Source organism: Octopus bimaculoides, chromosome Z (genome assembly GCF_046866305.1).
Source record: "Octopus bimaculoides isolate indiv1 chromosome Z, ASM4686630v1, whole genome shotgun sequence".
NCBI lineage: Eukaryota > Metazoa > Mollusca > Cephalopoda > Octopoda > Octopodidae > Octopus > Octopus bimaculoides.
In genome coordinates this window covers 30,703,551-30,726,050 of record NC_142944.1, presented here as the reverse complement: position 1 = coordinate 30,726,050, position 22,500 = coordinate 30,703,551, and the positions used below count along the sequence as shown (strand labels likewise).

At 36.4% G+C, this 22,500-nt stretch overlaps 1 protein-coding gene across 2 annotated transcripts in view; it reads right to left on the bottom strand.

Annotated features, from left to right (window-relative positions):
- Positions 1-22,500, bottom strand: part of LOC106881535 (ubiquitin-conjugating enzyme E2-22 kDa) — a 58,166-nt gene that overhangs the window by 30,826 nt on the left and 4,840 nt on the right. For both annotated transcript variants that reach the window (XM_014931959.3, XM_052973648.2), the window contains exon 2: positions 2,885-3,037. In XM_014931959.3, the coding sequence (XP_014787445.1) occupies positions 2,885-3,037 (153 nt within the window). The remainder of the gene's footprint in view (positions 1-2,884; positions 3,038-22,500) is intronic.

Below are 22,500 nucleotides of genomic sequence, written 5' to 3'. Positions count from 1 at the left end.
AAAGACAGTTCTATGTAATGCCTATTCTATACCATTTGTTAATACAAATAAAAGAAAAACTATAACCGATGAAATTAAATTAAAAATGTTAAATGCAAGTCATGCCCAACTTAGTACATACTGTATATATTTTCAATGCCATCTATTAACATTTACTTTACATTTCTCTAATTGTTATCAAAAAGCAGGATAAAAATACTAAATTGTGTTTAAAGCCAACAATTAGCATTCAACATTTTTATCTTTCTTTAATATTGAACTGAAATGTGCCACATAGTCAACACACCTTATTTTGCTGAACACAGAAAACCAGTGTACATGCATGTAATATAAGCTAATTACTACCATGGACATATATTCATGGTGTAATTATATATCTACATATATAATTTTACATCATGTCTGTTTTCTATGCTAGCATGAGTAGGATGGTTCAATAGGACTCAAAGAGTCGCAGGACCCATCTTCTCCAACCTCAAATGTCTCATTTTAGGGATGATTTCTGTGGCTAGGTACCTTCCCTAACATCAACCACTTTACAATGTGTATTAGGTGCATTTTTGCATGGTGCCAGCACTACATAGGTTGTTTTGCTGGCAGAAACGTTAGCGGTATTTCGTCTGCTACTACGTTCTGAGTTCAAATTCCACCGAGGTCGACTTTGCCTTTCATCCTTGCGGGGTTGATAAATTAAGTACCAGTTACGCACTGGGGTCGATGTAATCAACTTAATCCCTTTGTCTGTCCTTGTTTGTCCCCTCTATGTTTAGCCCCTTTTGGGCAATAAAGAAATAAGAAAGACAAAAGAGGCCCTCTCAAGCCCTGAATTGTAGCTACTCAAACCAATCAGAATGTACTGGATACTTTTTATGGCACCAGCATTGTTGGAAATCTTCAGCTTGCAAAGTGAAAGAGAGTTCCCATGATGGAAAAAAAAACTGTATGGATTTACTGTAAAATGGACTTACTGCAAGAGAGGATGGCAGCAGAGAGAATAACAGAGGGAACAATGTTGGGATGAAAGTAGTGGAGACAGAAGTGAGAGGAAAAGGAATGATAATATGAAGGCAAGTGGGAACAAAATGATAATAATGATGAGAAGGGTAGAGTAGGATGAATCAGTCCATCTGCCATACCAATATATGCCAGGTGATTCAAAAGTTATTGGAGTTAGACAGATTGATTGTTGAGAAAAGATGGTAAAGGAGTGACTAACAGAGACAGTGTCAGGGTAATAGGAAGGAAAGCAGTGTTTGCAGCATTAGTAAGACAAACCAAGACAGAGTTAAGATAGTGAAGAGGGTAGGTAATGGTGTGTGAAGTCAAGATAAGAGAAGGGAAAAGTAATGTCAGGAGTGTTAGTGAGAGTGAATCAGAATAAGAGTGGTGTGGAGCATTGACTAAGAGATGCAGTCCTACTCCATATTATGAGTGGGTAGAGTAGTGTGGAAAAGAGATGGATAAGATGACGATGATGAGGGGCTAAGGTTTATCCTCAAAGTAACATGTCCAAGACAGAATACTGATAGAAGAAGAATGAGGATGCATAAAGGTGTGCAATCCCTCCCCACTCAAGCATCATTAGAGAAGAAAGGAGAGACAACAGAACACAGGTGGTGGTGGTTGTGGTATGAGAAAATGAGATGTTCAATATATACAAATCAAGTACTTTCCTCTCAAATAAAGATGACACAGCACAGTGAATAGAAAAATAGAGATGAGAGGGTACAGAATAGAGACAACAATTTGAATAGATGGTGGGATGAGGTAGCAGTATAGAATAGGCAACAGACTTGGCTATTGCATGCACAAAACAATACTAAAAGGAAGGATACAAGCCCTAATCTTACATAGAAGGTTGGGTCTTCTGCAGCACAGTAATTTGTCAATCAAAACAATCTTTCATCATTTCTGTCATATGTAACACCTGGAGATCACAAAGAACCACTCCATCCCAAATCTTCTTTGGCTTTCCAATAGTAATCCAATGAGAGACGTAGAGAGAGACTATGTAGTTAAATAGAGAGAGACTATTTGATATAAATAACAGCCAAATCTCCCTCAAATAACACTACCATCTTCAAAAAGACTGCAAGGTCATATTAAATAATATAGTCCTGATACTCCTTAAAAAGATGCTTAGAATGTTTGCTTTATTATGGTTGACCTAGAGCTAAACAACAAATGCGGATATATATGTCAATGAAAATAATGAGTTATTTGTATACAGTGTTCAGGTACACAACTACTTGTCAGAATAGAGTAAAAGAAAAAAACAGAAAACATAATGTACAGCCAAAAGTAAATGCAGAGTACACAAGATAAAAACACAGCAAAACAAGAAAAAAGTGAACAGTAAAAGAGACATAAAGAGGAGAAAAATGTGTAAAGCAGATCAGGATTTATGCAGGCAGAAAGCAAGAAAATTTTGAAAGATACAGTGTTCTGATATTATATATATTTCTAAGTCCGTCATTTCATTTTCTGCTTAACACTAAGGTTGATTTCACATTAAGAATAGCAATGTAATTTCCACATATAAGTATTATAATGAAATCTATATCATTAAATTATAGAACAAATGGGATTTATTAGGTTTAATATCAAATTATCTTAGGATCTTTGAGAAAGTGCTCATGATCAGACTCACTCCTAACTGGTTTCTATTGTAATTTTCCAGGGTTGTTTATTATGCTTTTTTTGATCAGGTTTAATTAAGGTAGTATATAACACACACAGACAAATAAAACACGGATATCAGCAGGGAATATTATAGGGTAATTTTGGGTGTATTTTAGCATATAGTCTTTACTGAAAGCTGTAGCTATAGTATATATTTAAAAAAAGAAAAGCAAACAAAAGAAGTGAAAATAGAAAAACATACTTTTGGAGGGTTAAATGGATATGTCTCAGGAATTTTAATTTCTAGTTGAAATTTACCACCTTCATAGGGCGTTTCTGGAGGCCCAGCTATTTCACCTTTTAATTCATCATATTTATCATTTACTAATTCCACTCTGATACGACATTTTTCAACCTGCAAAGAATAAAATGGATGTGATTAAATACAAATAATATACATTAAGAAACATTTTATACACACACACACACACAGATGAAAGAAAGTAGCACTCGGTAATGTTGTTGGAGTTGTTAGTATTTAATAACAAGTTAACTCCGCTACAGATATACATATCTTCAGATAGAGAATCAGAAACACCACCTTCTGTTGCTCAAGCTTTGTCCCCCAGAAATTGCTTCTATACTCACTAAACTCTTTAACTCTCTACAGGGATATATACTCCCTAACATTCAGAAATACACAGTAGTGCGTACCACTCCAAAAAAAGGCAACATTTTGACCTAGTCAAGTATTATCCTATTGCTCTTACCTCCAACATCTCTAAGATAATAGATTCTTGTACTTGTTTGTCATTCCACTGTGGCCATGCTGGAGCACCATCTTAAAGGACTTATTCTTTGTAAGCCTAGTACTTATTCTATCAGTCTCTAAACACACCAACATCAGTTGTCAAGCGATAGTGGTGGGGACAAACATAGCCACACACACACATTAAATATATGCATATGTATATATACTAGCTGGCTGATGTACCTGGTAATTCCCAGGAGTTAAGATGTTCAATTGAAACGCCTTATTACTCTGATATAAGAAACCAATTTCATTATAACTGCCACAAGGTGTATTTTCTGTTACGAAAAAATACAAAAAACTGTCAGCTGGAGGATGGAGAGGTTGTTGGAGGTTGGCGGGAGAGGTTGTTGGAGGTTGGCAGGAGAGGTTTTCGGAGGTTGGCGAGAAAGATTGTCGGAGGTTGGTAAGAGAGGTTGTATAAATATATGAATGAAGTATTTGAAGAAAGTGCAATACTCACTGATGGTCACTCTCAGTAACTGCCTTTAGCTTACAGAGTTCTTGTTTTTATAACTATCGAAAAGCAGCCAGAAAGATAGACATTGTTGAGAACAAATGATTTTGTTGGAGATCTGTTATCTCCATTCCAGCCCCTGGTGCCCTGGAAGAGGTTAGAAGGGTCAAGTGGCAAAGATATTATTCTGTTTAGTGAAGGCATCTGGGAAATGTATAACTGCTGTCATTCACAGAAAAACTATTGTTTTACTGTGAGAAAAACACTGTTGAAGTGGTAAGTGAAATTTGTCGATTGAGGAGGATTGAATCCACATTATGTTTGCATGAAGCCACTACAAATACGTTGTGGAATAAAACATTTATCTACTGTCATGAAAAAAGTGGAATGGTAAAAATGCAGAATTATCAGAGTATTGGGCATTCAAAAAAGTATGTATGTATAGAAATGTATGAAGTCTTTAAGGTTTAAGATTCAAATAAACGAAGTGCAATAATAATGTTTAGCAGTTCAAAACTGTGAGTAGTGAAATGCAGAATTAGGTCAGCTGATCATGAGAATCAATTATTGATCACTTTGCTAAGAACTGCAGGTGGTATGGGTTATTTCCATTGGGTTGCTTAAATCAAATATTAGTAATATGTAGTAGATAGAAGGATCCATTGAGGAGCCCTATTATCGATTTTTTTTCAATAATCTAAGTATGTCACAAGGTTTCCAGATATGAGTTCTACTCATGTGTCAAATTATTGTCTGATATTGTCTGCAAAAATTAGAAATTGGACACACAAAAAAATATTCAAAGTAATCAAACATAAACAATGAAATGAATTATTTCCCTTGGGTGTTTAAAAACATTAGTTACATGAGGTAGATATAAAGGTCTCTTCCAGGGGCTGTATTATCAATTTTTTCAACTATTTAAGTATGTCACAAGGTTTCCAGATATGATTTCTACTCACATGTCAAGTTTCATCAAAATCAATAAAATGATGTAGGAGGAGTTAGCTAACAACGCCACAAACACACACAGATTTTCCACATATGTAGTAGAGATATTACTCTTCCCAACTTTCTACTCACACTTCTTTGGCAATGTCCTGCCACTTATTGTTATGAGCTCTGCACATCAAGGGTATGCCCAGGCACTTGCCACCATCTATCTCTTCTTTCACTCAACCATCCCATTTATATTCTGATCCCCCATCTCTTTTGAGTATGCCCAGCACTTAGCCACCATCTCCTTCCTGTTCTCTCTTGCACTCTTGATGTCTTCCACTCTCTCTCTCTCCTTCTCTTAGGCTAGGTAACCATGTATCTCCTACAGCAGCACACCTGCTTCTGTCCTCATTCCTAATCTTTCTCTTTCTGGTTCGGTCACCATGTACTTCTACTACAGCAAAACACCTGTTTCTGTCTGTCACACTCTAACCTTCATTACCTGGAACAAGGCTACCTCTTTTGATGCCCCATCTCCTCTGAAAGGATCTTTGACCCTACCAGTGCTGAAGCCATGTAAAAAGCATCCAGTCCACATTGTAAAGTGGTTGGCATTTGAAAGGGCATCCAGTTGTAAAAACCTTGCAAAAACTGACTTCACCTGCACTTGTGCCATGTAAAAAGCACCCAGCCCACTGTTGGGTGGTCGGTGTTAGCAAGGGCATCCAGCCATAAAACAGACACAGAAGTCTGGTGCAGACTCTTGTCAAACTGTCCAACCCATGCCAACATGGAAGGCAGATGTTAAATGGTGATGATGATGACTATATACACACACACACACACAAGCTTGTTTCAGTTTCCATCTATCAAATCCACTCACAAGGCTTTGGTTAGCCCAAGGCTATAGTAGAAGATACTTGCCCAATGTGCCACACAGTGGGACTGAACCTGGAACCATATGGTTGAGAAGCAAGCTTCTTAACACAGTCATGCCTGAACCTATTGTATATATTTTTCAGTAATCTTTGCTGTTATTATGCACACAAACATCCTGGTCTGCATCCAAAGAGGAGCCACGGCCCACAAGCATAATGTCTGCTGTCTTTTCTATAATTATTGTAATAGCCTCTCTTTCTTGGAGCAGGTAAGTCTCATATCTCCATCATTCTAGCATTCCCCAACCAGTCATATTTCTAGATGTTATTTTTGATGTGCCCAAACCATATGTCCAGTCCTTTCTTCCCAAAACATTAGCATCAAGCTCACCAGTCTTGGAGGCCTTCAAAGGTTATGGGCAATGCTCCATCTTCAAGGTTCAACAAAAGTGTGTGTGTTCACACACACACAGAGAGGAGGATGGTATATAAGGTTTCATCAACTGATGTTATGTAATAGGTATGCATTCACTTTTTCATCTCTGATGACAAAATACCTAGTTTATGGAACTCTTACTCAACATCATGATCCATATGTTTGGCTATTCTAGAAACAGCTCTAAATTAAATGTTTGTGAGTAACACCAAATATTTTCTGGAGCGTTAAACTAATACATCTGTTTGTTGTTTACATACCCATCTTTGTCTTTTGTAAATTCTCACTATATATATATATATATATATATATATATATATATATATGCTATCTTGCTTCAATGACAGGTAAGACTTAGCAAAAGGAAAGGCATCCAGCAATAAAACAATGCACAATGCCTCATGTCAGTCCTGTACAAGTTGGGACTTCCAACCAAGTAACCCTAAAATTAAACAGGTTGGCAGTGCCTAAGCTAAACAGGACAAAAAAAAAATTGCACAGACCAAAACAGGGTCACCAGCAAAGTGTAACACATAAATGTACAACAGTCTTCTGTTAATTATCTGAGTAAAAGTAACTAGGCAAGAGAGAGTAAGACAGATATCCAATTTTAGTAGGCTGATATGGATTGTTGCCTACGCTCATGAGAATCAGAACAAAGCAAGAGTATCACAACCACAGTAAACATGACAATTCCTGAGGCAGCAATGCATAACAGACACCTTGGAGCCTTATACTAGGTAACAGCTTTTGAAGGGAAACAGAACATCATTTATGCTAAATTAGTTAAAATTAAGTGTGTTGGTGGCAGCCTTTACCACAAAGCACAAAAATGCATATGCAGATTACTAGCAAGAATTAGTTTTAAGTAAACCAACAGCAATTAAGCAGTAATACATACACACTCACACAACATAGGCTACTGTCAATGTTGTGTTTGAGTAAAAGTGACTGGTTTTAGTCGGCTACTGCAGATCTTTACTTTGCTTCAAGATAGTCTAGATACATCTAGAGTGTGACGCTTACCATACATTTCAGAAGTTAAATGTGTGTGTGTATGTATACTCTTTTATTTATTTCAAACATCAGACTGTGGCTATGCTGGACCACAGCCTTGAAGAATCTTTAGTCAAATCGACCCCAGTAATTAATTTTTTTTTGAAGCTTGGTACTTATTCTATCATTTTCTTTTGCTGAACTGCTAAGTTACAGGGACATGTATATGTATGTACATACAAATGTATGCATGTTTGTATGATTAAGAAGTTTCTTTGCCAAGCACATGGTTTCAATTTCAGCTCCATGTGGTACCTTGGGCAATTGTCTTCACCTATAGCCCCAGGCTGACCAAAGCCTTTTTACATCAAATAGTGTGATCCTCTGACTGCATTCCTGACCAACACAAAAACACTCCAACTTTAAATATCTTGAGTGTGTTGAGTATCTTTCACCTTCAAACTCAATCAAACCATCATTGTCTCTATTACTGGGTTATTTGACCACTACTTTACTGTGACTACACACCAGCAACAACACCATCTCCCAGGTACTATGCTTCAAGTTAGCACACTTGTTGAAGCCTTGCTAGTTCTATGCCAACTATCAATGACAGCACAAGTTCTTTACTCCTCACTAACCAGAACTGTTAGGCAAGTAACTGAAACCAGCTACTTAGACATGTATCTCTACATTTACACACAACACCATAACTAACGGTCATTATCTCATTAGAACACATTAATCATAGCCATGTTGCAGCAGTCTAAGCACAAAAAAAAAAAAAAAAAAAAAAAACATGACCCAGTGTTTGGAGAAAAATCTCCTAATCCTGCAAATTTTCAGTACTGAAAAACCATCAACCAAACAACAAAAGAGGCCCCTGTGCATCACATGACCAGTAAGTTGATGTGCCTCCTAAAAGACAGTCAATCCAAAAGAGATAAGCTACAAATTCATCTCAGGTATTTACATCATGATAAATACAGTGCCAAGTAATTTCATTACAAAGTAATTTTACTGTGAACCAATACACCATCTAAATTCACCATCATGCTAATCATACCATTGGCAAATATGTCATGTTTGTTATGTGCAGAGTTCAGAAAAAGAAAATTCAAAGAAAGATAAACAAACTCCATCCTGTGATCAGTATATATTGCATGAACTTTTAACATTGCAACAAAAAAATGAAAAAATAAAAAAAATAAAACAATCTAAAGATAAAAGAGTGGGAATTGAACACATCATCAATAAATATCAAAATCACAAGTTACTAGATTATTTAAGAGGCATCACTTGTAATTTGTCCTTACGAAATATCTTTTCAGCGATTTAAAATAGCATTATAGTTTAAACAGTATCATTTTGTGATAGTGTTTTTAAAAATAACCAATTTGTTTTCCATGTATGTATGTATGTATGTTCTCTTTCTCTTTTTAATTTTAGAATAAATTTTGACTGGTCACCTATATGGTAGTAAGGTTGTGAAGGAAAGCACCTTGTTTTGTTCATCTTCCTTTAGATTTTAAGGTCTTACAGATTTTTATTGTCCCAAATATTGTGATCATTTGTTGCATATATTCTCCCCAAGAACCCAAGTTCAGCTATACTTTGTTCCAGACAGTTGGTACATATCCTGTAGCTTCCAATAGCAAACTCCTTATCAATGGACTCTGCTTATTTTTTCCTGTATTTGTATATACATATACACACACATGTATATGGCATATATACACTAATAGGCGTAGGAGTGGCTGTGTGGTAAGTAGCTTGCTTACCAACCACATGGTTCTGGGTTCAGTCCCACGGGGTGGCAGCTTGGGCAAGTGTCTTCTACTATAGCCTCGGGCTGACCAAAGCCTTGTGAGTGGATTTGGTAGACGGAAACTGAAAAAAGCCCGTCGTATATATGTGTGTGTGTGTGTTTGTGTGCCTGTCCCTCCAACATCACTTGACAACCGAAGCTGGTGTGTTTACGTCCCTGTAACTTAGCAGTTCGGCAAAAGAGACAGAATAAATACCAGGCTTACAAAGAATAAGTCTTGGAATCAATTTGCGCGACTAAAGGCCGTACTCCAGCATGGCCACAGTCAAATGACTGAAACAAGTAAAAGAGAGAGAGAGTAATAAAATGTAACATAATAATTACATGAATGAATGACAAGCACATACATCTTAGACAGCATCTAGAAGAGGGTCACCCACTTGATTGGAATAATTTAGTCTCTAGCCCAGAGGCAAGCAGTCTCTTCTCTCTACCTTTTCTACTGCTACTATAATGGTCTCTGCTCTTTGGATCAGGTTAGGCTTATGCCACCTCCACTCAAGCATCCCAATTCTACTCTTTTAATCATCATTATTATATCCAACACCCCTAGGCCCCACACTAATCACGAAACCCAGTCATTTCTCAGAAGACCAGCTCTCTGGAAATTGTTGCTTGTGCATATTCTCCTCATAGGTGTTGACCGACAAAGGTTCAAAAGGGACATTAACACCATCAGTCTCACTAATCTAAGAGAGCCTGAAGAAGTCGCAGACAATGTTTTCTACCTTAGACTTGGATTGACTAATGCTCTAGCACAGCAGTTCCTAAACTTATTTTGTGGAAGCTTTTTACAATTTCCCCCAAATTACAGATTCCATATTCATATTTTAGAGACATCCTCTTCCACCCTAATCTTAATAAGATATTAAATGAAATAAAAACTGTTCTGGATAGAAAATTTATTCATATAGGCGTAGGCATAGCTGTATGGCAAAGAAGTTCGCTTCTCAACCAAGTAGTTTGGGTTTCAGTCCCATTCTGTGTCTTCTGTTGAGTAAAGAATTGTCAGTAAATATGGTAGACGAAAACTAAAAGAACTTCAACGTGTGTGCGCCTCATTGACCTGACTTTGTAAGATAGTTGTGAACGAATATCATCGTCATACAGGTGGTGTAATTCGTTTCCAACCTTCCATGTAATCGTAACTTGCGACTTGCAATGGAGAAATAGCATCTTACTTAGAAACAAGTGCATGTTGGAAAGAGGAAAAGAATGTCTGTAGAAAATCTGTCTCAACGAATTTCGTCTGACTCATACAAGCGTGAAAAAGTGAACTTGTTTTATAAAGCTTTATTAAATTTTATAAAGACATCTAATCTCGAGGAAATCCAGCCCTGACACTCTTTCGATTGTGTATGTTACTGAAACCGGAAATACAAAGTTAGAAATAGTAAATCGTTGTGAATAGCAATCAGACGCACTGTTCCCAACTTATTTACAAGAATTTTCCAGGAACAGAAGCTATAACAAGACATTTGTTATTTTTGATTCTACAAATCAAATACTTTTGCTTTCATATTTTAGCCCCCATCCCACCCAAATTAAATGATTTTGTTTTAATATTTCATTGATAAATTATTCGGACACTTATTTTCATTTCAAAATCGATTATTCAGACTTCGAAATTATACAGATAATTCGGGTAACGTTCGTTCACTTTCTTCGATTTACGGAGATTTAAGACTTTCACTTCCGGTTTTAATGTGTGCTCATAAATCGAATTTCTCAGAATTTTTCCACGAAAAGCTCTGAGAAACCCTGTCCAAAGGGAATTTCATGCGTGCATATTTGTAATCTTGTTGAATCCGTTCGTTTTCAAAAACGCGCCACGACATCCGTGAAAAACGGAAACGACATAACGTTAAACAAAATTCATCTAAGGGAAATAAATTAACACGTTACAAAAATAAATAAAAAAAAGTATCAAGTCCGTTCTATGTAAAAGCCGGCGTTGTTACAAAATGCAAAGCCGGTGTTGCATCAAAAAGTGTAACTTAGCAATTCAACAAATGCTGGTCAAAGAATTAAGTATCGGGGTTGCTATCATAGGCTAAAACTTGCAAGGTGGAACAGCAATATGTCCGCATTCCATGACTAGAACCAATAAAAGAATTAAATATACATTACACCTTATGTATACATACACTTACACACACACACACACACTTCCTATTGAAGAATATTGACCATTATTACATAATATGCCGAAATAATATATTGCAATACACACATGTGAGTGTGTACAGCTTCTACACTATATAGCTTGATCTGTTAGAAACAGTAACTCAATTTCCCTCGAATAATACTATACCGTTTGAAATACACGCGATATTGTATAATATCACTTGCTATACAAATACATCTCCGTAATAATGAAATTTGATATTAAAAATCGCTGGTCTGTCAAAGCCGGAACGTCTTGCATAATAGACCTACTGACTAAATACACACACACAGATATATATATATAAATATATATATATATATATATATATATATATATATATATATTTCGTGTGCAAGATTCTTGATGTGGATACGTGTGTTGAAAGAAATACAATTAAACCTCTCCCAAGGTTTAATTGTATAGAGAGAGAGAAAGGGAGAGAGAGAGAGAGGGAGAGAGAGAGAAAGGGAGAGAGAAAGAGAGAGAGAGAGATTATATATTATATATACACACATACCACAAACCATATTTGTAGTAATACAATGCGATTGCTACATTTTGTTCCTAAAAATTACTAATAACATTTCAACCTCTTTTTTTAAACACATGTAGAATGCTACACCCCACCCCTGATTATGCAATAAATGTTTCACAATATATGCGAATAATTACTGTAGCTATATATATATACCGCGCCCAGATACGCAAATACATATTACACAAACAGTTTATAGAAGGGGTTATAAAACATATATATATATATATATATATATATATATATACACACACACACACACACACACAGTAGTTCTCGGGGGAACATGAATATCTTTTAAGATTTTGGTGGCAATGTCAAAATAACCAGTGTTGCTTTTTATTAGCTTCTAGTTAATATTTTATTTACTATACAAATCTATATATAAACACACATAAATTTATCATTGTCACTAAGTATAAAATATAATCACGAGATTTGCAAGTCAGCTTAAGGATGTAGCTAAGTGTACGAATAAAATAAAACATTTCTTTACATATAAGTGTAAAAAAATAAAACGATCAACAAATGCATTAGTTAATCGAAAATAAATCTGAAATAAACATCAGTAAAACAAAAGAACCCACATAATTCAAGTAGGTGATGTTTTAACAGATTTGGATTTAAAAGCGGGAAAAAACCCCTTAAAGTGTATTTTTAAATGTCGGATCATGTACTGATGTAAGATGCTTTCTGTTGCATTTCTAACCGTAAAAAGGGAATCGATTAAGGATAGGGACAATAGAGGAAGTGACGGAAAGGAACTCAGACAATTACCAAGAGGTAAAAAGCCCCACCAAAATACGGACACACCCCAAAGTAGTTGACAAAAGGCAAACAAAAACCGCATTATAATCTCATAATTAAAAAAGGTTGGGGGGGGGGGGGCTTAAAAGTAAAAGCGGCCTTACATACAGACGTATAAAACGTGTAAATTTTGTAGGTTTTTTTTTTTTTTGCAAGAAAAGACATGATGGGAGGAGGAAAAAAATGAAAAGACGGTTATAAGATGTCACAAGTGTCTGAACAACGAATCAATGAGTCAGGAATTACGCTAACTTCATATCAGTTATGTCACTGCAGTTTTCAGCTGTTGCATGAATATAGTTCTATAATTAATGAAGGTGTCCGAAAATAGCGTTCGTGCGTGCGTATGTATGTGTGGTATCGTATTGCGGTTATACTGATAGAAACATTCATAGCGAGAAAATTTGTAACATCCGTTAGAAGCCTAGTAAAATAAGAGCATGACTACCATTATTAGTTCTGAAATATAAATTCAACTAAGTGAATTGAGTTTGTAACCTAACAATTGTTTCAAACAAATGCGAGTCCAGAAACGAAACATCAAAACACTAAGAAATTAATTCAGTATCGTAATGAGACAAAAAGCGGAGATATTTTTTAAAGAGTAAAGCATTTTATAGTCAAATATTCACATAAGGCCTTCTAAACCATACAAATTGTATAATTGGGGGCATGATCGCTTAAAATACATTTACTACACAATCAAAACAATTATTCATTTTTTTAAATTCGAAGACTCATTAGCTGGGGTGGGGTGGTCTAAAAGATTCGACGAAATAAATTTTCAAAACATCGTAACAATAAGAAAATGATAAAAAATTTCATTTCGACAACTTCTAAAAGTCTAGATTAACGATGAAAACCGATGATTGTTGAAATCGAGTACTTCAAGACTACATTTACATACTTCCTAACATATTGCTCTTTCTCTCATACATATATAAATACATATACATAATGTACGTATTCATTTATATCTATAAATCTACACACACACACCTAGTCCATCCGAGGTGCGGAAAATATCTGACAAAATAGGTTTTAAATTAATCATTTGTATAATCAACCAGGCAATACAGGGAGTGTATCACACCAAATGACGGGTAGCAATATAATCACTAGCTGATATCTCTGCAGTTGCTTCTTCTAGAGCATCTAACTGATGGATCAAACTATGAAGTACAACTGATTAAGGAGACATCCACTCAGGTGAGATGTGGTTCAGATTTGTCCCAAGTCAGAGTACCACTGATGTTTCTCTTCACAGAGAGACAATTAATTGCAATTAATTGTTGTGGTAGCAGACCACGAAACATGGTTGAAATTCCTCAAGAATAGTTCCTGGACATTAGTAAGTCTCTCTACCGAGTATTTGTTGATCTAGAGAAGGGCTTTGACAGAATATAATGATCTGTTGGTCACTAAAAAACTAGTTTAAGTTGAAGCCATGTAACAGACGCAATCAGCAAGGTGAGAGTTAATAATGAATTCACTGAGGAATTTAGCATACAGCAGGCTCAGTTCTTAGCTCCCTTCAACTTTATATAGGCCTGTAGGCCTTAACAGAAGTGTTTGGGTTGATGCTTATAGCAGAGGCTGTGAAAGATTTAGAGAAAAAATTCCAGACATGAAAGCAAAGTTTAGAATCAAGAAGCCCCAGAGAAGACTAAGGTTTTAGTAAAAAAGAAGACAAGGCTGATATGATCAGGGAAATAACCATGTTCAATATGTGGAAAAGGAGTTGGTAGAAATGAAACTCAGTGTATCTTGTGTGATACATGGGTGCTCAAGGAATATAGTGGAACCAAAGGTAAGCTGTCAGTGGCTTAGAGATATTTCCTGTGGTCGGTGTACAAGTATAAGGAACCATAAAAGCTGTAAATGTCTTGCAATGCTCAGAGGACTCTATAGAATAGCTTGTTATCTAGCAGTGAGAAAGGCCCTGATCTCTTGTACTTTACCCCTCTCTATTCGTCACCAAGCACAAAGTTGTCCCCTTGGGATTCATAGTCTTGCAAGCTGCATAGTAATCTCAGTAGTGCTGGTTGCACAAAATATGTACTCAGTACAACCTTGTGAAGTAGTTAGTGTTAGGAAGAGTATCCAGCCATAGAAATCATGCCAGATCAGATGCTGGAACACAGTCCTTTGGTCCCATAAGATCCTGGCAAACTAACACAAACTAGCATGAAACATGGACATTAAGTGACGATATATATAATATATATAAAGAGTTTACATCTGATGTTAAGACTGCCCATTAAAGATGGCTAGAAGTGGTTTGTCCTTGAGCTGGTAAAAATATATTAAAAACAGAGAATGAACAAGCAAGACATATGGTAACATTTAAGACCATTTAATTTATAATTTAAAAATAGTGCAGAGTAGTTATAGTTTCTAGAATAGCTAAACATATGGATCTTATATTATTGAGTAAAGATTTCCACATCAACCAGCTATACTGTCATTGGAGAGAGAGAAATAAATATTCTTAATCCAGGATATTTTTAGTTACTAGTTCATTGAAGAATTAAGGAATGTCGAAAGTAAAAGATGATATTGGCTGGTATATCCATGATAAAAAGACGAAGGAGATCCATAGTAAAAGATAGTGACGATTAGTCACCATTGTCGAAGTATTGCAAAAAAATCCATGGTAAAAGAAGACAGAAGTTGTAGATCCATCATTGAAAATAGAGTGAGGTAGGTATGAGTGGAAGGCTTTCAGATAGTATACAGCAAAATGAAGGAGAGACAGAGTAGTAAGTACATGAGAGTAGATAGAGACTAGTTGGTATTAGGGGCATACATAAAGCAGTTAAGTGGATGTATATAGACACTGATACATACACACAGACACATATAGATACACCTAATTTACACTACTATATTGTAATGTAAGTACATGTCTGAAGCAAGATTCTTACAAATTTCTATGTGAAGCTATTGAAGCAATACTTATTGATAATTTTAATTTTTCTGACTTAAAAATATATCATCTTTACATTTTAATTTATATATTTTCTTGCAATTTCAAATTAATATGCAACACAGAAAAGTGAAGCAGCATAAATGTGTTTTATTAAGCAAAGGCTCTGTTGTAGACATTGTTTCCTGCAATTTGGTATTCAGATGAAAAAGTGTTGTCTTAATCCAACGTGTGAACAAGCAACATTGAACTGACCATGAGAGAATCATGGATTTGTCAGTTTAATCCCATTAACCTCAAGAGTTTGTCCCAGTGACTTGTGATTGTGTCAGTGGAAAATGAAGGTGCATCACCTGAAATAGTATATTTGACGGGACAAAATGAATGCATGGGATAAAAATACCTCCCCTAGCACAAGAAATCATAATGGTATCTTCAATTACATTAAAATTTTATCAGCTCATTTTGTACTGTTACAGAGTTGTGGTGTATCCAAATCTCATAGCAACATAATTGGTGCTGCTATTTTCAGCACTGATTAGTGGGCAGCATTGTTAATGTCAACTACACAGTGAACTGACTTGTATCATTTGGATTGAATGAGAACCTGTGGTATGATGGGCATATTAATATCCTGCACAATGTTATTTTTATGAGCTTGGATGGCACATTCACTAAGCCATTCATAATTTCTATAATTTTGCAAGAACCTACAATAAACTACAAATAGTATCTCTTGGTGTATGTTGATTCTATAAAGGTTTATTTATAGGGACTTCTCTACTCTCAGTGTAATTAAACATTGCTTGTAAATGAAGTAAAACAATTGCAAACTAGTCATATCTATTGAGTATACAGGTTCACAGAGGACTTTCTTGTGCACAAAATTACAGCTTTTTCAAATGAGGTTCCTGCTATAGAAAAAAGACTATCTGAACAAACCAAAGTTAGGTTGTTCAAAAGTTTTGCCAGCACAAGTAACATCAAAGAAAACTATTTTCTATGCTAGATATAACTTATGTGATCCTTGTTTAAGATTTTTGGGGGTTTTTTTTCAATCAAGAGCAGTTGCTCTATTTGTTGAATGCATACCTAGTTGTCAAAAGAATCTTTCAGAATTACTGCTCTAAAGGATCTTTTAAGAACTGCAGCTGCAGTTTTTACTGCAGTTGGTAGCCTATACAGTTCATGATCCTTGTCAGTCACGAATTGTACAATATCTTTTGAATGAGGATCAGAAGTTTGGGATTTTTGACTCTTGTTGCACTTAAGACATTGTCTCCTGTCATAATGTCCTGGTCATTATGCCAAAGATGGCGAGGACTGAATGGTGAACAGATACAGAAAATGACTTCAAAAAGGCTTCTAATTTTCACTTACAAGGCACTGTTCCAGTTTGCATCATCTTCCAAGAGGCATTTTCTCTGGCAAAGTTTCACAGTATGTTGCAAAGACATATCAAGGAATGGTTTTGAGGCCCTGGGATGACAATGGACCAGGAATATTGTGCAGGAGCTGTCTGAGATTGAATTATGTTTATTAAATCTCCTCATTTAATAAAAGTCATATCTTCAACTGCCTAGTATACAGTTTCTTATACTATAGAAAATAGGAAATAATTCATTCTTGGCTTCACATTTAAATTTGCACATGTTAAAATTAAAAAGCAAATGTTAGACAATAATATTGGAAGAAAATTATACCTTACATGAAATATTTACATAATATATTGAAAAGTTGTCATTTATATTCTTTTACACAGACATGTCGTTGTGTCATTATATATCAGCATTTGTATACATATAACTTTTATTTGTTTCAATCATCAGACTAAAACCATGCTGAGGCACTGCCTTTGAAAACTTTAGTTGAACAAATCAACCCCAGGACTTTCTTTTAAAATCTGGTATTCATTTTACTGGTGTCTTACACCAAACTGCTAAGTTATGGGGATGTAAACACACCAACACCAATTGTCAGCCAGGGTTGGGTTCAAACAGGCCAAACACACAAACATACACAACAGGCTTCTTTCAGTTTCAGTCTACCAAATCAACTCACAAGGCTTTGTTTGGCCTGAGGCTATATTAGAAGACACTTGTCCAAGGTGCCACACAGTGGGACTGAACCTGGAACTTGTGATTGGAAGCAAACTTCTTACCGCACAGCCATGCCTATACATACATAGGTGCAGGCACAGGTTAAATCCCACTAAGAAGCTCTTTGGGCAAGCATCTACTACAACCCTAAGCCGGTCATAGCTTTGTGAATGGATCTGAAAGAAACTGGGGAAAAAAAAAGCCCATATAATTGTGTGTGTGTGTGCACGCATATGTTCATGTATGTATGCATCTGCACTAATACAAAAGTTATGACATTTATATGTTGTTGTAGTTGATACATCTATCAATAAATTACCCACTTACTTTTTGTCTTCAAAGCTCCCATACTTGAAAAATGCATATTAGTATCAAAAAAGGCATGCAGCTGTAATACATTGCTTCAATAGCATATCCAGACCCAAACCAGAATGAAAAAAAAACAGATGTAAAAATGTACAGAAAGATATGTATGACTATGGTTGACATCAGAATGGAACCTAGTGCAGCTCTCCTGCTTGCCAGCTCTGGTCAAACCGTTCAACACAGGAAACAGACGTTGAAGGATGATGATGACATACACATATACATCCATTTTTGGTGGTAGACTTTAACCCAACTGGTTTAAAACTACTTGACACCTTAGGCACCTATAGGTGACTCCTCAGTTGCAAGCATTCAGTCCAGGCCTCCAGTTTGAAGAAACCTTACTCCCTCCTACCAGTCTCAAAGGACCTCTAACATGGGAGCACTGACCTCCCTAGTGATGACAACAACACACACACAGCTCACAAATTATCAAGGCATGGTATTATATATATATATATATATATATATATATATATATATAAAATACAAAAGTATACAAACATATATACACACATATAATGCTGAAACATTTTGTACAGTGTTCATCAAATACCTTCATAGAAATGAGCAAAGAAGTATATATATATATATATATGTATATATATACACACACACACACATATAAAACAGAAGAATAAAAAAGTGTAAATCTAACCAACCAGAATTACAGACAGGAAGACAAATAGATAGATATAGGAAGTATCCGGAAGAGGTAGAGGCATCATGGTGTGATTTGAGAAGCTATACTTCATAATCACATAGCACCCTGAGCCAGTTTTCTATTATATCTCAGGGCTAACCAAAACCTTGTAAGTGACTGTGGCAGGCAGAAAGTTTTAGGAGCTCAATATGTATAAACATATATATTGGGGTGGGGGGAAGATTTTGTTTGTCACTGTTTTGGAGAAACAGGAGATGTTTACATTCTCTTGACATTATTAATGGTTGCTCTACAGTTTGAAGAACTGTGGAATATTAAAAAAATCTTTATAACTTGAAAAATAAGCGAGGGAAGAGTAGCAGTTTATAGAATCCTAATTCTTTTACAAGACAAGCTAGTAAAACAAATTCATAATACACATATACATATAGCATCATCATCATTGTTTTAATGTTCACTTTTCCATGTTTGCATAGATGGGATGGAATTTTGCTGAAGTGGGTTTTCTACAACCTGATGCCCTTCCTGTTGCCAACTCATATCCAAGCAAACAAAAAATTCCCCATGACCAGACATACTTTCACATAAGATTGGTAACAACATTATGTGTATGACAGTGACATATTTACAACTATCACATGCTGCCAAGATAAGGTGACACAAACATTCACACGAGTCTGCCTTCATTTACAAGGTTCGAGTCAGCTTGGTGCTTCAGTATACTTGCCCAAAATGCCATAAATTGAGATTAAACTCAAAACTAAACGGATAAGAAGTGACCTTAATCACATAGCTATACCTGAACCAATATATATATATATATACACACACACTTCTCTCTCATATATATATATATATATATATATATATATTTACACATATACAGATGTACAATACACATACATAGATAACATGGAGATATATAAAAATACATACATTCAACACATCTACTAGAGATAATAGTATATTCAGTCACACACTAAAATAGTAGCTTCTAGCCAAGAGAAGTCATCAGATGATGTCCAACTTCCCACAAGTGTTACAAACCTAAATCACGTCCTCAAGTTAGCAGATTGGCAGTGATGGCCACTTACTGTCCATTTTCTGGTTTCCAATGTAACCCCCTCTTCCTTGCTCAGGTTAGCAAGATTCCACTACTGCCACCAATCTGCAAGTAACTGTCTTCTTGCCACTCTGATATCAGCATCTTCTATACTGATTATGCTGAAATCTTGGCTGTCAACTTCAACAGTAAATAACCAGGCCTGCCACTCTTTTACCCTACACAGCTGAACCAGATCATGGTATTTGATGGTTCCCTTCCCAGAAACCTCTATACATTCATCTTCCCATGGTACTATCAGTTCAATCAGAATTATCTTTGTTTCATCAGACCATGCACAGACATCAGGCGTTTGGACCACACACATAGAGATATACACATGTATACACAGATATACACATATCACACACGTGAATGAATGACTAATCTCATCCACATTGCTGAGGGTTGTGGAGTTCAGACACAAACACCATCACTCATCATACACTGTGTTCTCACATCCCAGGTAACTTCTTCATTGCTAGGGTTAGGGTCCCATTCTTATGTCTACCTCCTCTCTTCTTGATGAAACAGAGTTAGTGTGCCCCAATTTAACATTGATGTCTCTACTCTAAGCCCTTTCATAGGTACTCACAGACAGTAATGATTAATGCATGAAGTCATCCCTCTCAATTTGGCTGCCTTGCAGGGCCACTTGCCCAGAGCTTAGTGACATGCTTTAACAAAGGATAACAGGTACCTTGCTCCTCGTGGTCTTAAAGCACAGCTAAAACTAGGTTGGAATATCTAACAACCTGTACGATTGATAGACATTAACCATATTCATTCATTTGACAGGTATTGTTTGTCCAGTTGGGTCTTTAGATGCCCTCTTTAACAAACAAGCCTGGTATGTGAAGTGGTTTAATTGCCACTAACACAACCATGCAACAACTTGTGCCAGACTACTACTACTTATTTATTGTATCTATCATCATCATCGTTTAATGTCCACTTTCCATGCTAGCATGGGTTGGATGATTTGACTGAGGACTGGTGAACCAGATGGCTACACTAGGCTCCAATCTGATTTGGCAGAGTTTCTACAGCTGGATGCCCTTCCTAACACCAACCATTCTGAGAGTGTAGTGGGTGCTTTTACATGCTACTGGCACGAAGGCCAGTCAGGCGGTACTGGCAACGGCCACGCTCAAAATGGTGTATATTACATGCAACCTGCACAGGAGTCGGTCCAGCGGCACTGGCAACGATCTAGCTCGAATGTCTTACATGTGTCATCACGATTTCGCTTTTGCTTGCCCCAACAGGTCTTCGCAAGCCGGGTTTCATGTCCAATGAAGGAGACGACGTTGGCATGGGTGCCAGTCATCGAATTTAGTTCGATTTCGATTTCACTTGCCTCAACAGGTCTTTGCAAGCGGAGTTTAGTGTCCAATGAAGGAAAGGTACGCATAAGTGGGCTGGCTACACCCCTGGCAGAGGCCTTGGATTTAGGTCTTACTTGGCTTGCCAGGTCTTCTCACGCACTGCATATATACATACACATACACACATATATATATATACATACATACAGACATACATACACATATATATATATATATATATATACATACATACATACACATATATAGCTACACACACACATACACATATATATATAGCTACACACACACACACACACATATATATATATATATATATACACACACACGATTTTACTTAGCTTGACATGTCTTCTCAAGTACAGCAAACAGTCGAAAGTTTCAGTCCCTTGTCTCCTCTGTGAGGCCCAACATCTGAAGATCCTTTCTTACTACTACATAGCACATCTTCCTGGATCTACCCCCATCCACGCATTGCTTACCCAATTAGAGATCGGCATTTCTTGATGCAGCTGTCCTCATCCATACACATCACATGACCACACCAACAGTCTTTTCTCTTTCACACATCTGATACCTTGAACACCCAGTTCCTCTCTCAAATCACTTACACTCTGTTGTAAATGCACACTGACATTACCCATCCAGCAGAGCATGCTGTCTTCATTTCTCTCAAGCCTTCCATGTCTTCAGTTGTCAGAGCCCATGTCTCACTACCAGGTAGTATAGTTGTCTGCACACAGGCATTATACAATTTGCCTTTCACTTAGAGAGAAAGTAACTTCCCATGCTTATGTCACATAAAAGTGTCTGTGCCCATGCCACATTTAAAGCACCCAGTACATTATGTAAAATGGTTGGCTTTAGAAAGGGCATCCAGCCATAGAAACCATCCTAAAACAGGCAAATGGAGTCCAGACAGCTCTCCTGTCAAACCGTTCAACCCATGCCAGCATGAAGAACACATTAAATGATGATGTATATACATATAGAAATGCATATATATATATAGGCGCAGGAGTGGCTGTGTAGTAAGTAGCTTGCTTACCAACCACATAGTTCTGGGTTCAGTCCCACTGCGTGGCACCTTGGGCAAGCGTCTTCTACTATAACCTCGGGCTGACCAAAGCCTTGTGAGTGGATTTGGTACACGGAAACTGAAAGAAGCCCGTCGTATATTTGTATATATATATATATATATATATATATATATATATATATATTTGTGTGTGTGTTTGTCTCCACCATCGCTTGACAACCGATGATGGTGTGTTTACGTCCCCGTAACTTAGCGGTTCGGCAAAAGAGACCGATAGAATAAGTACTAGGCTTACAAAGAATAAGTCCTGGGATTGATTTTCTCGACTAAAGGTGGTGCTCCAGCATGGCCGCAGTCAAATGACAAACAAGTAAAAGAGTATATATATATATATATATATGGTCTTCGAAACGTCTAGATAGAATAGAGACAGCTGATGAAGGGATATTCCAAGGGGCTTTCCGTTTTCCTATGTG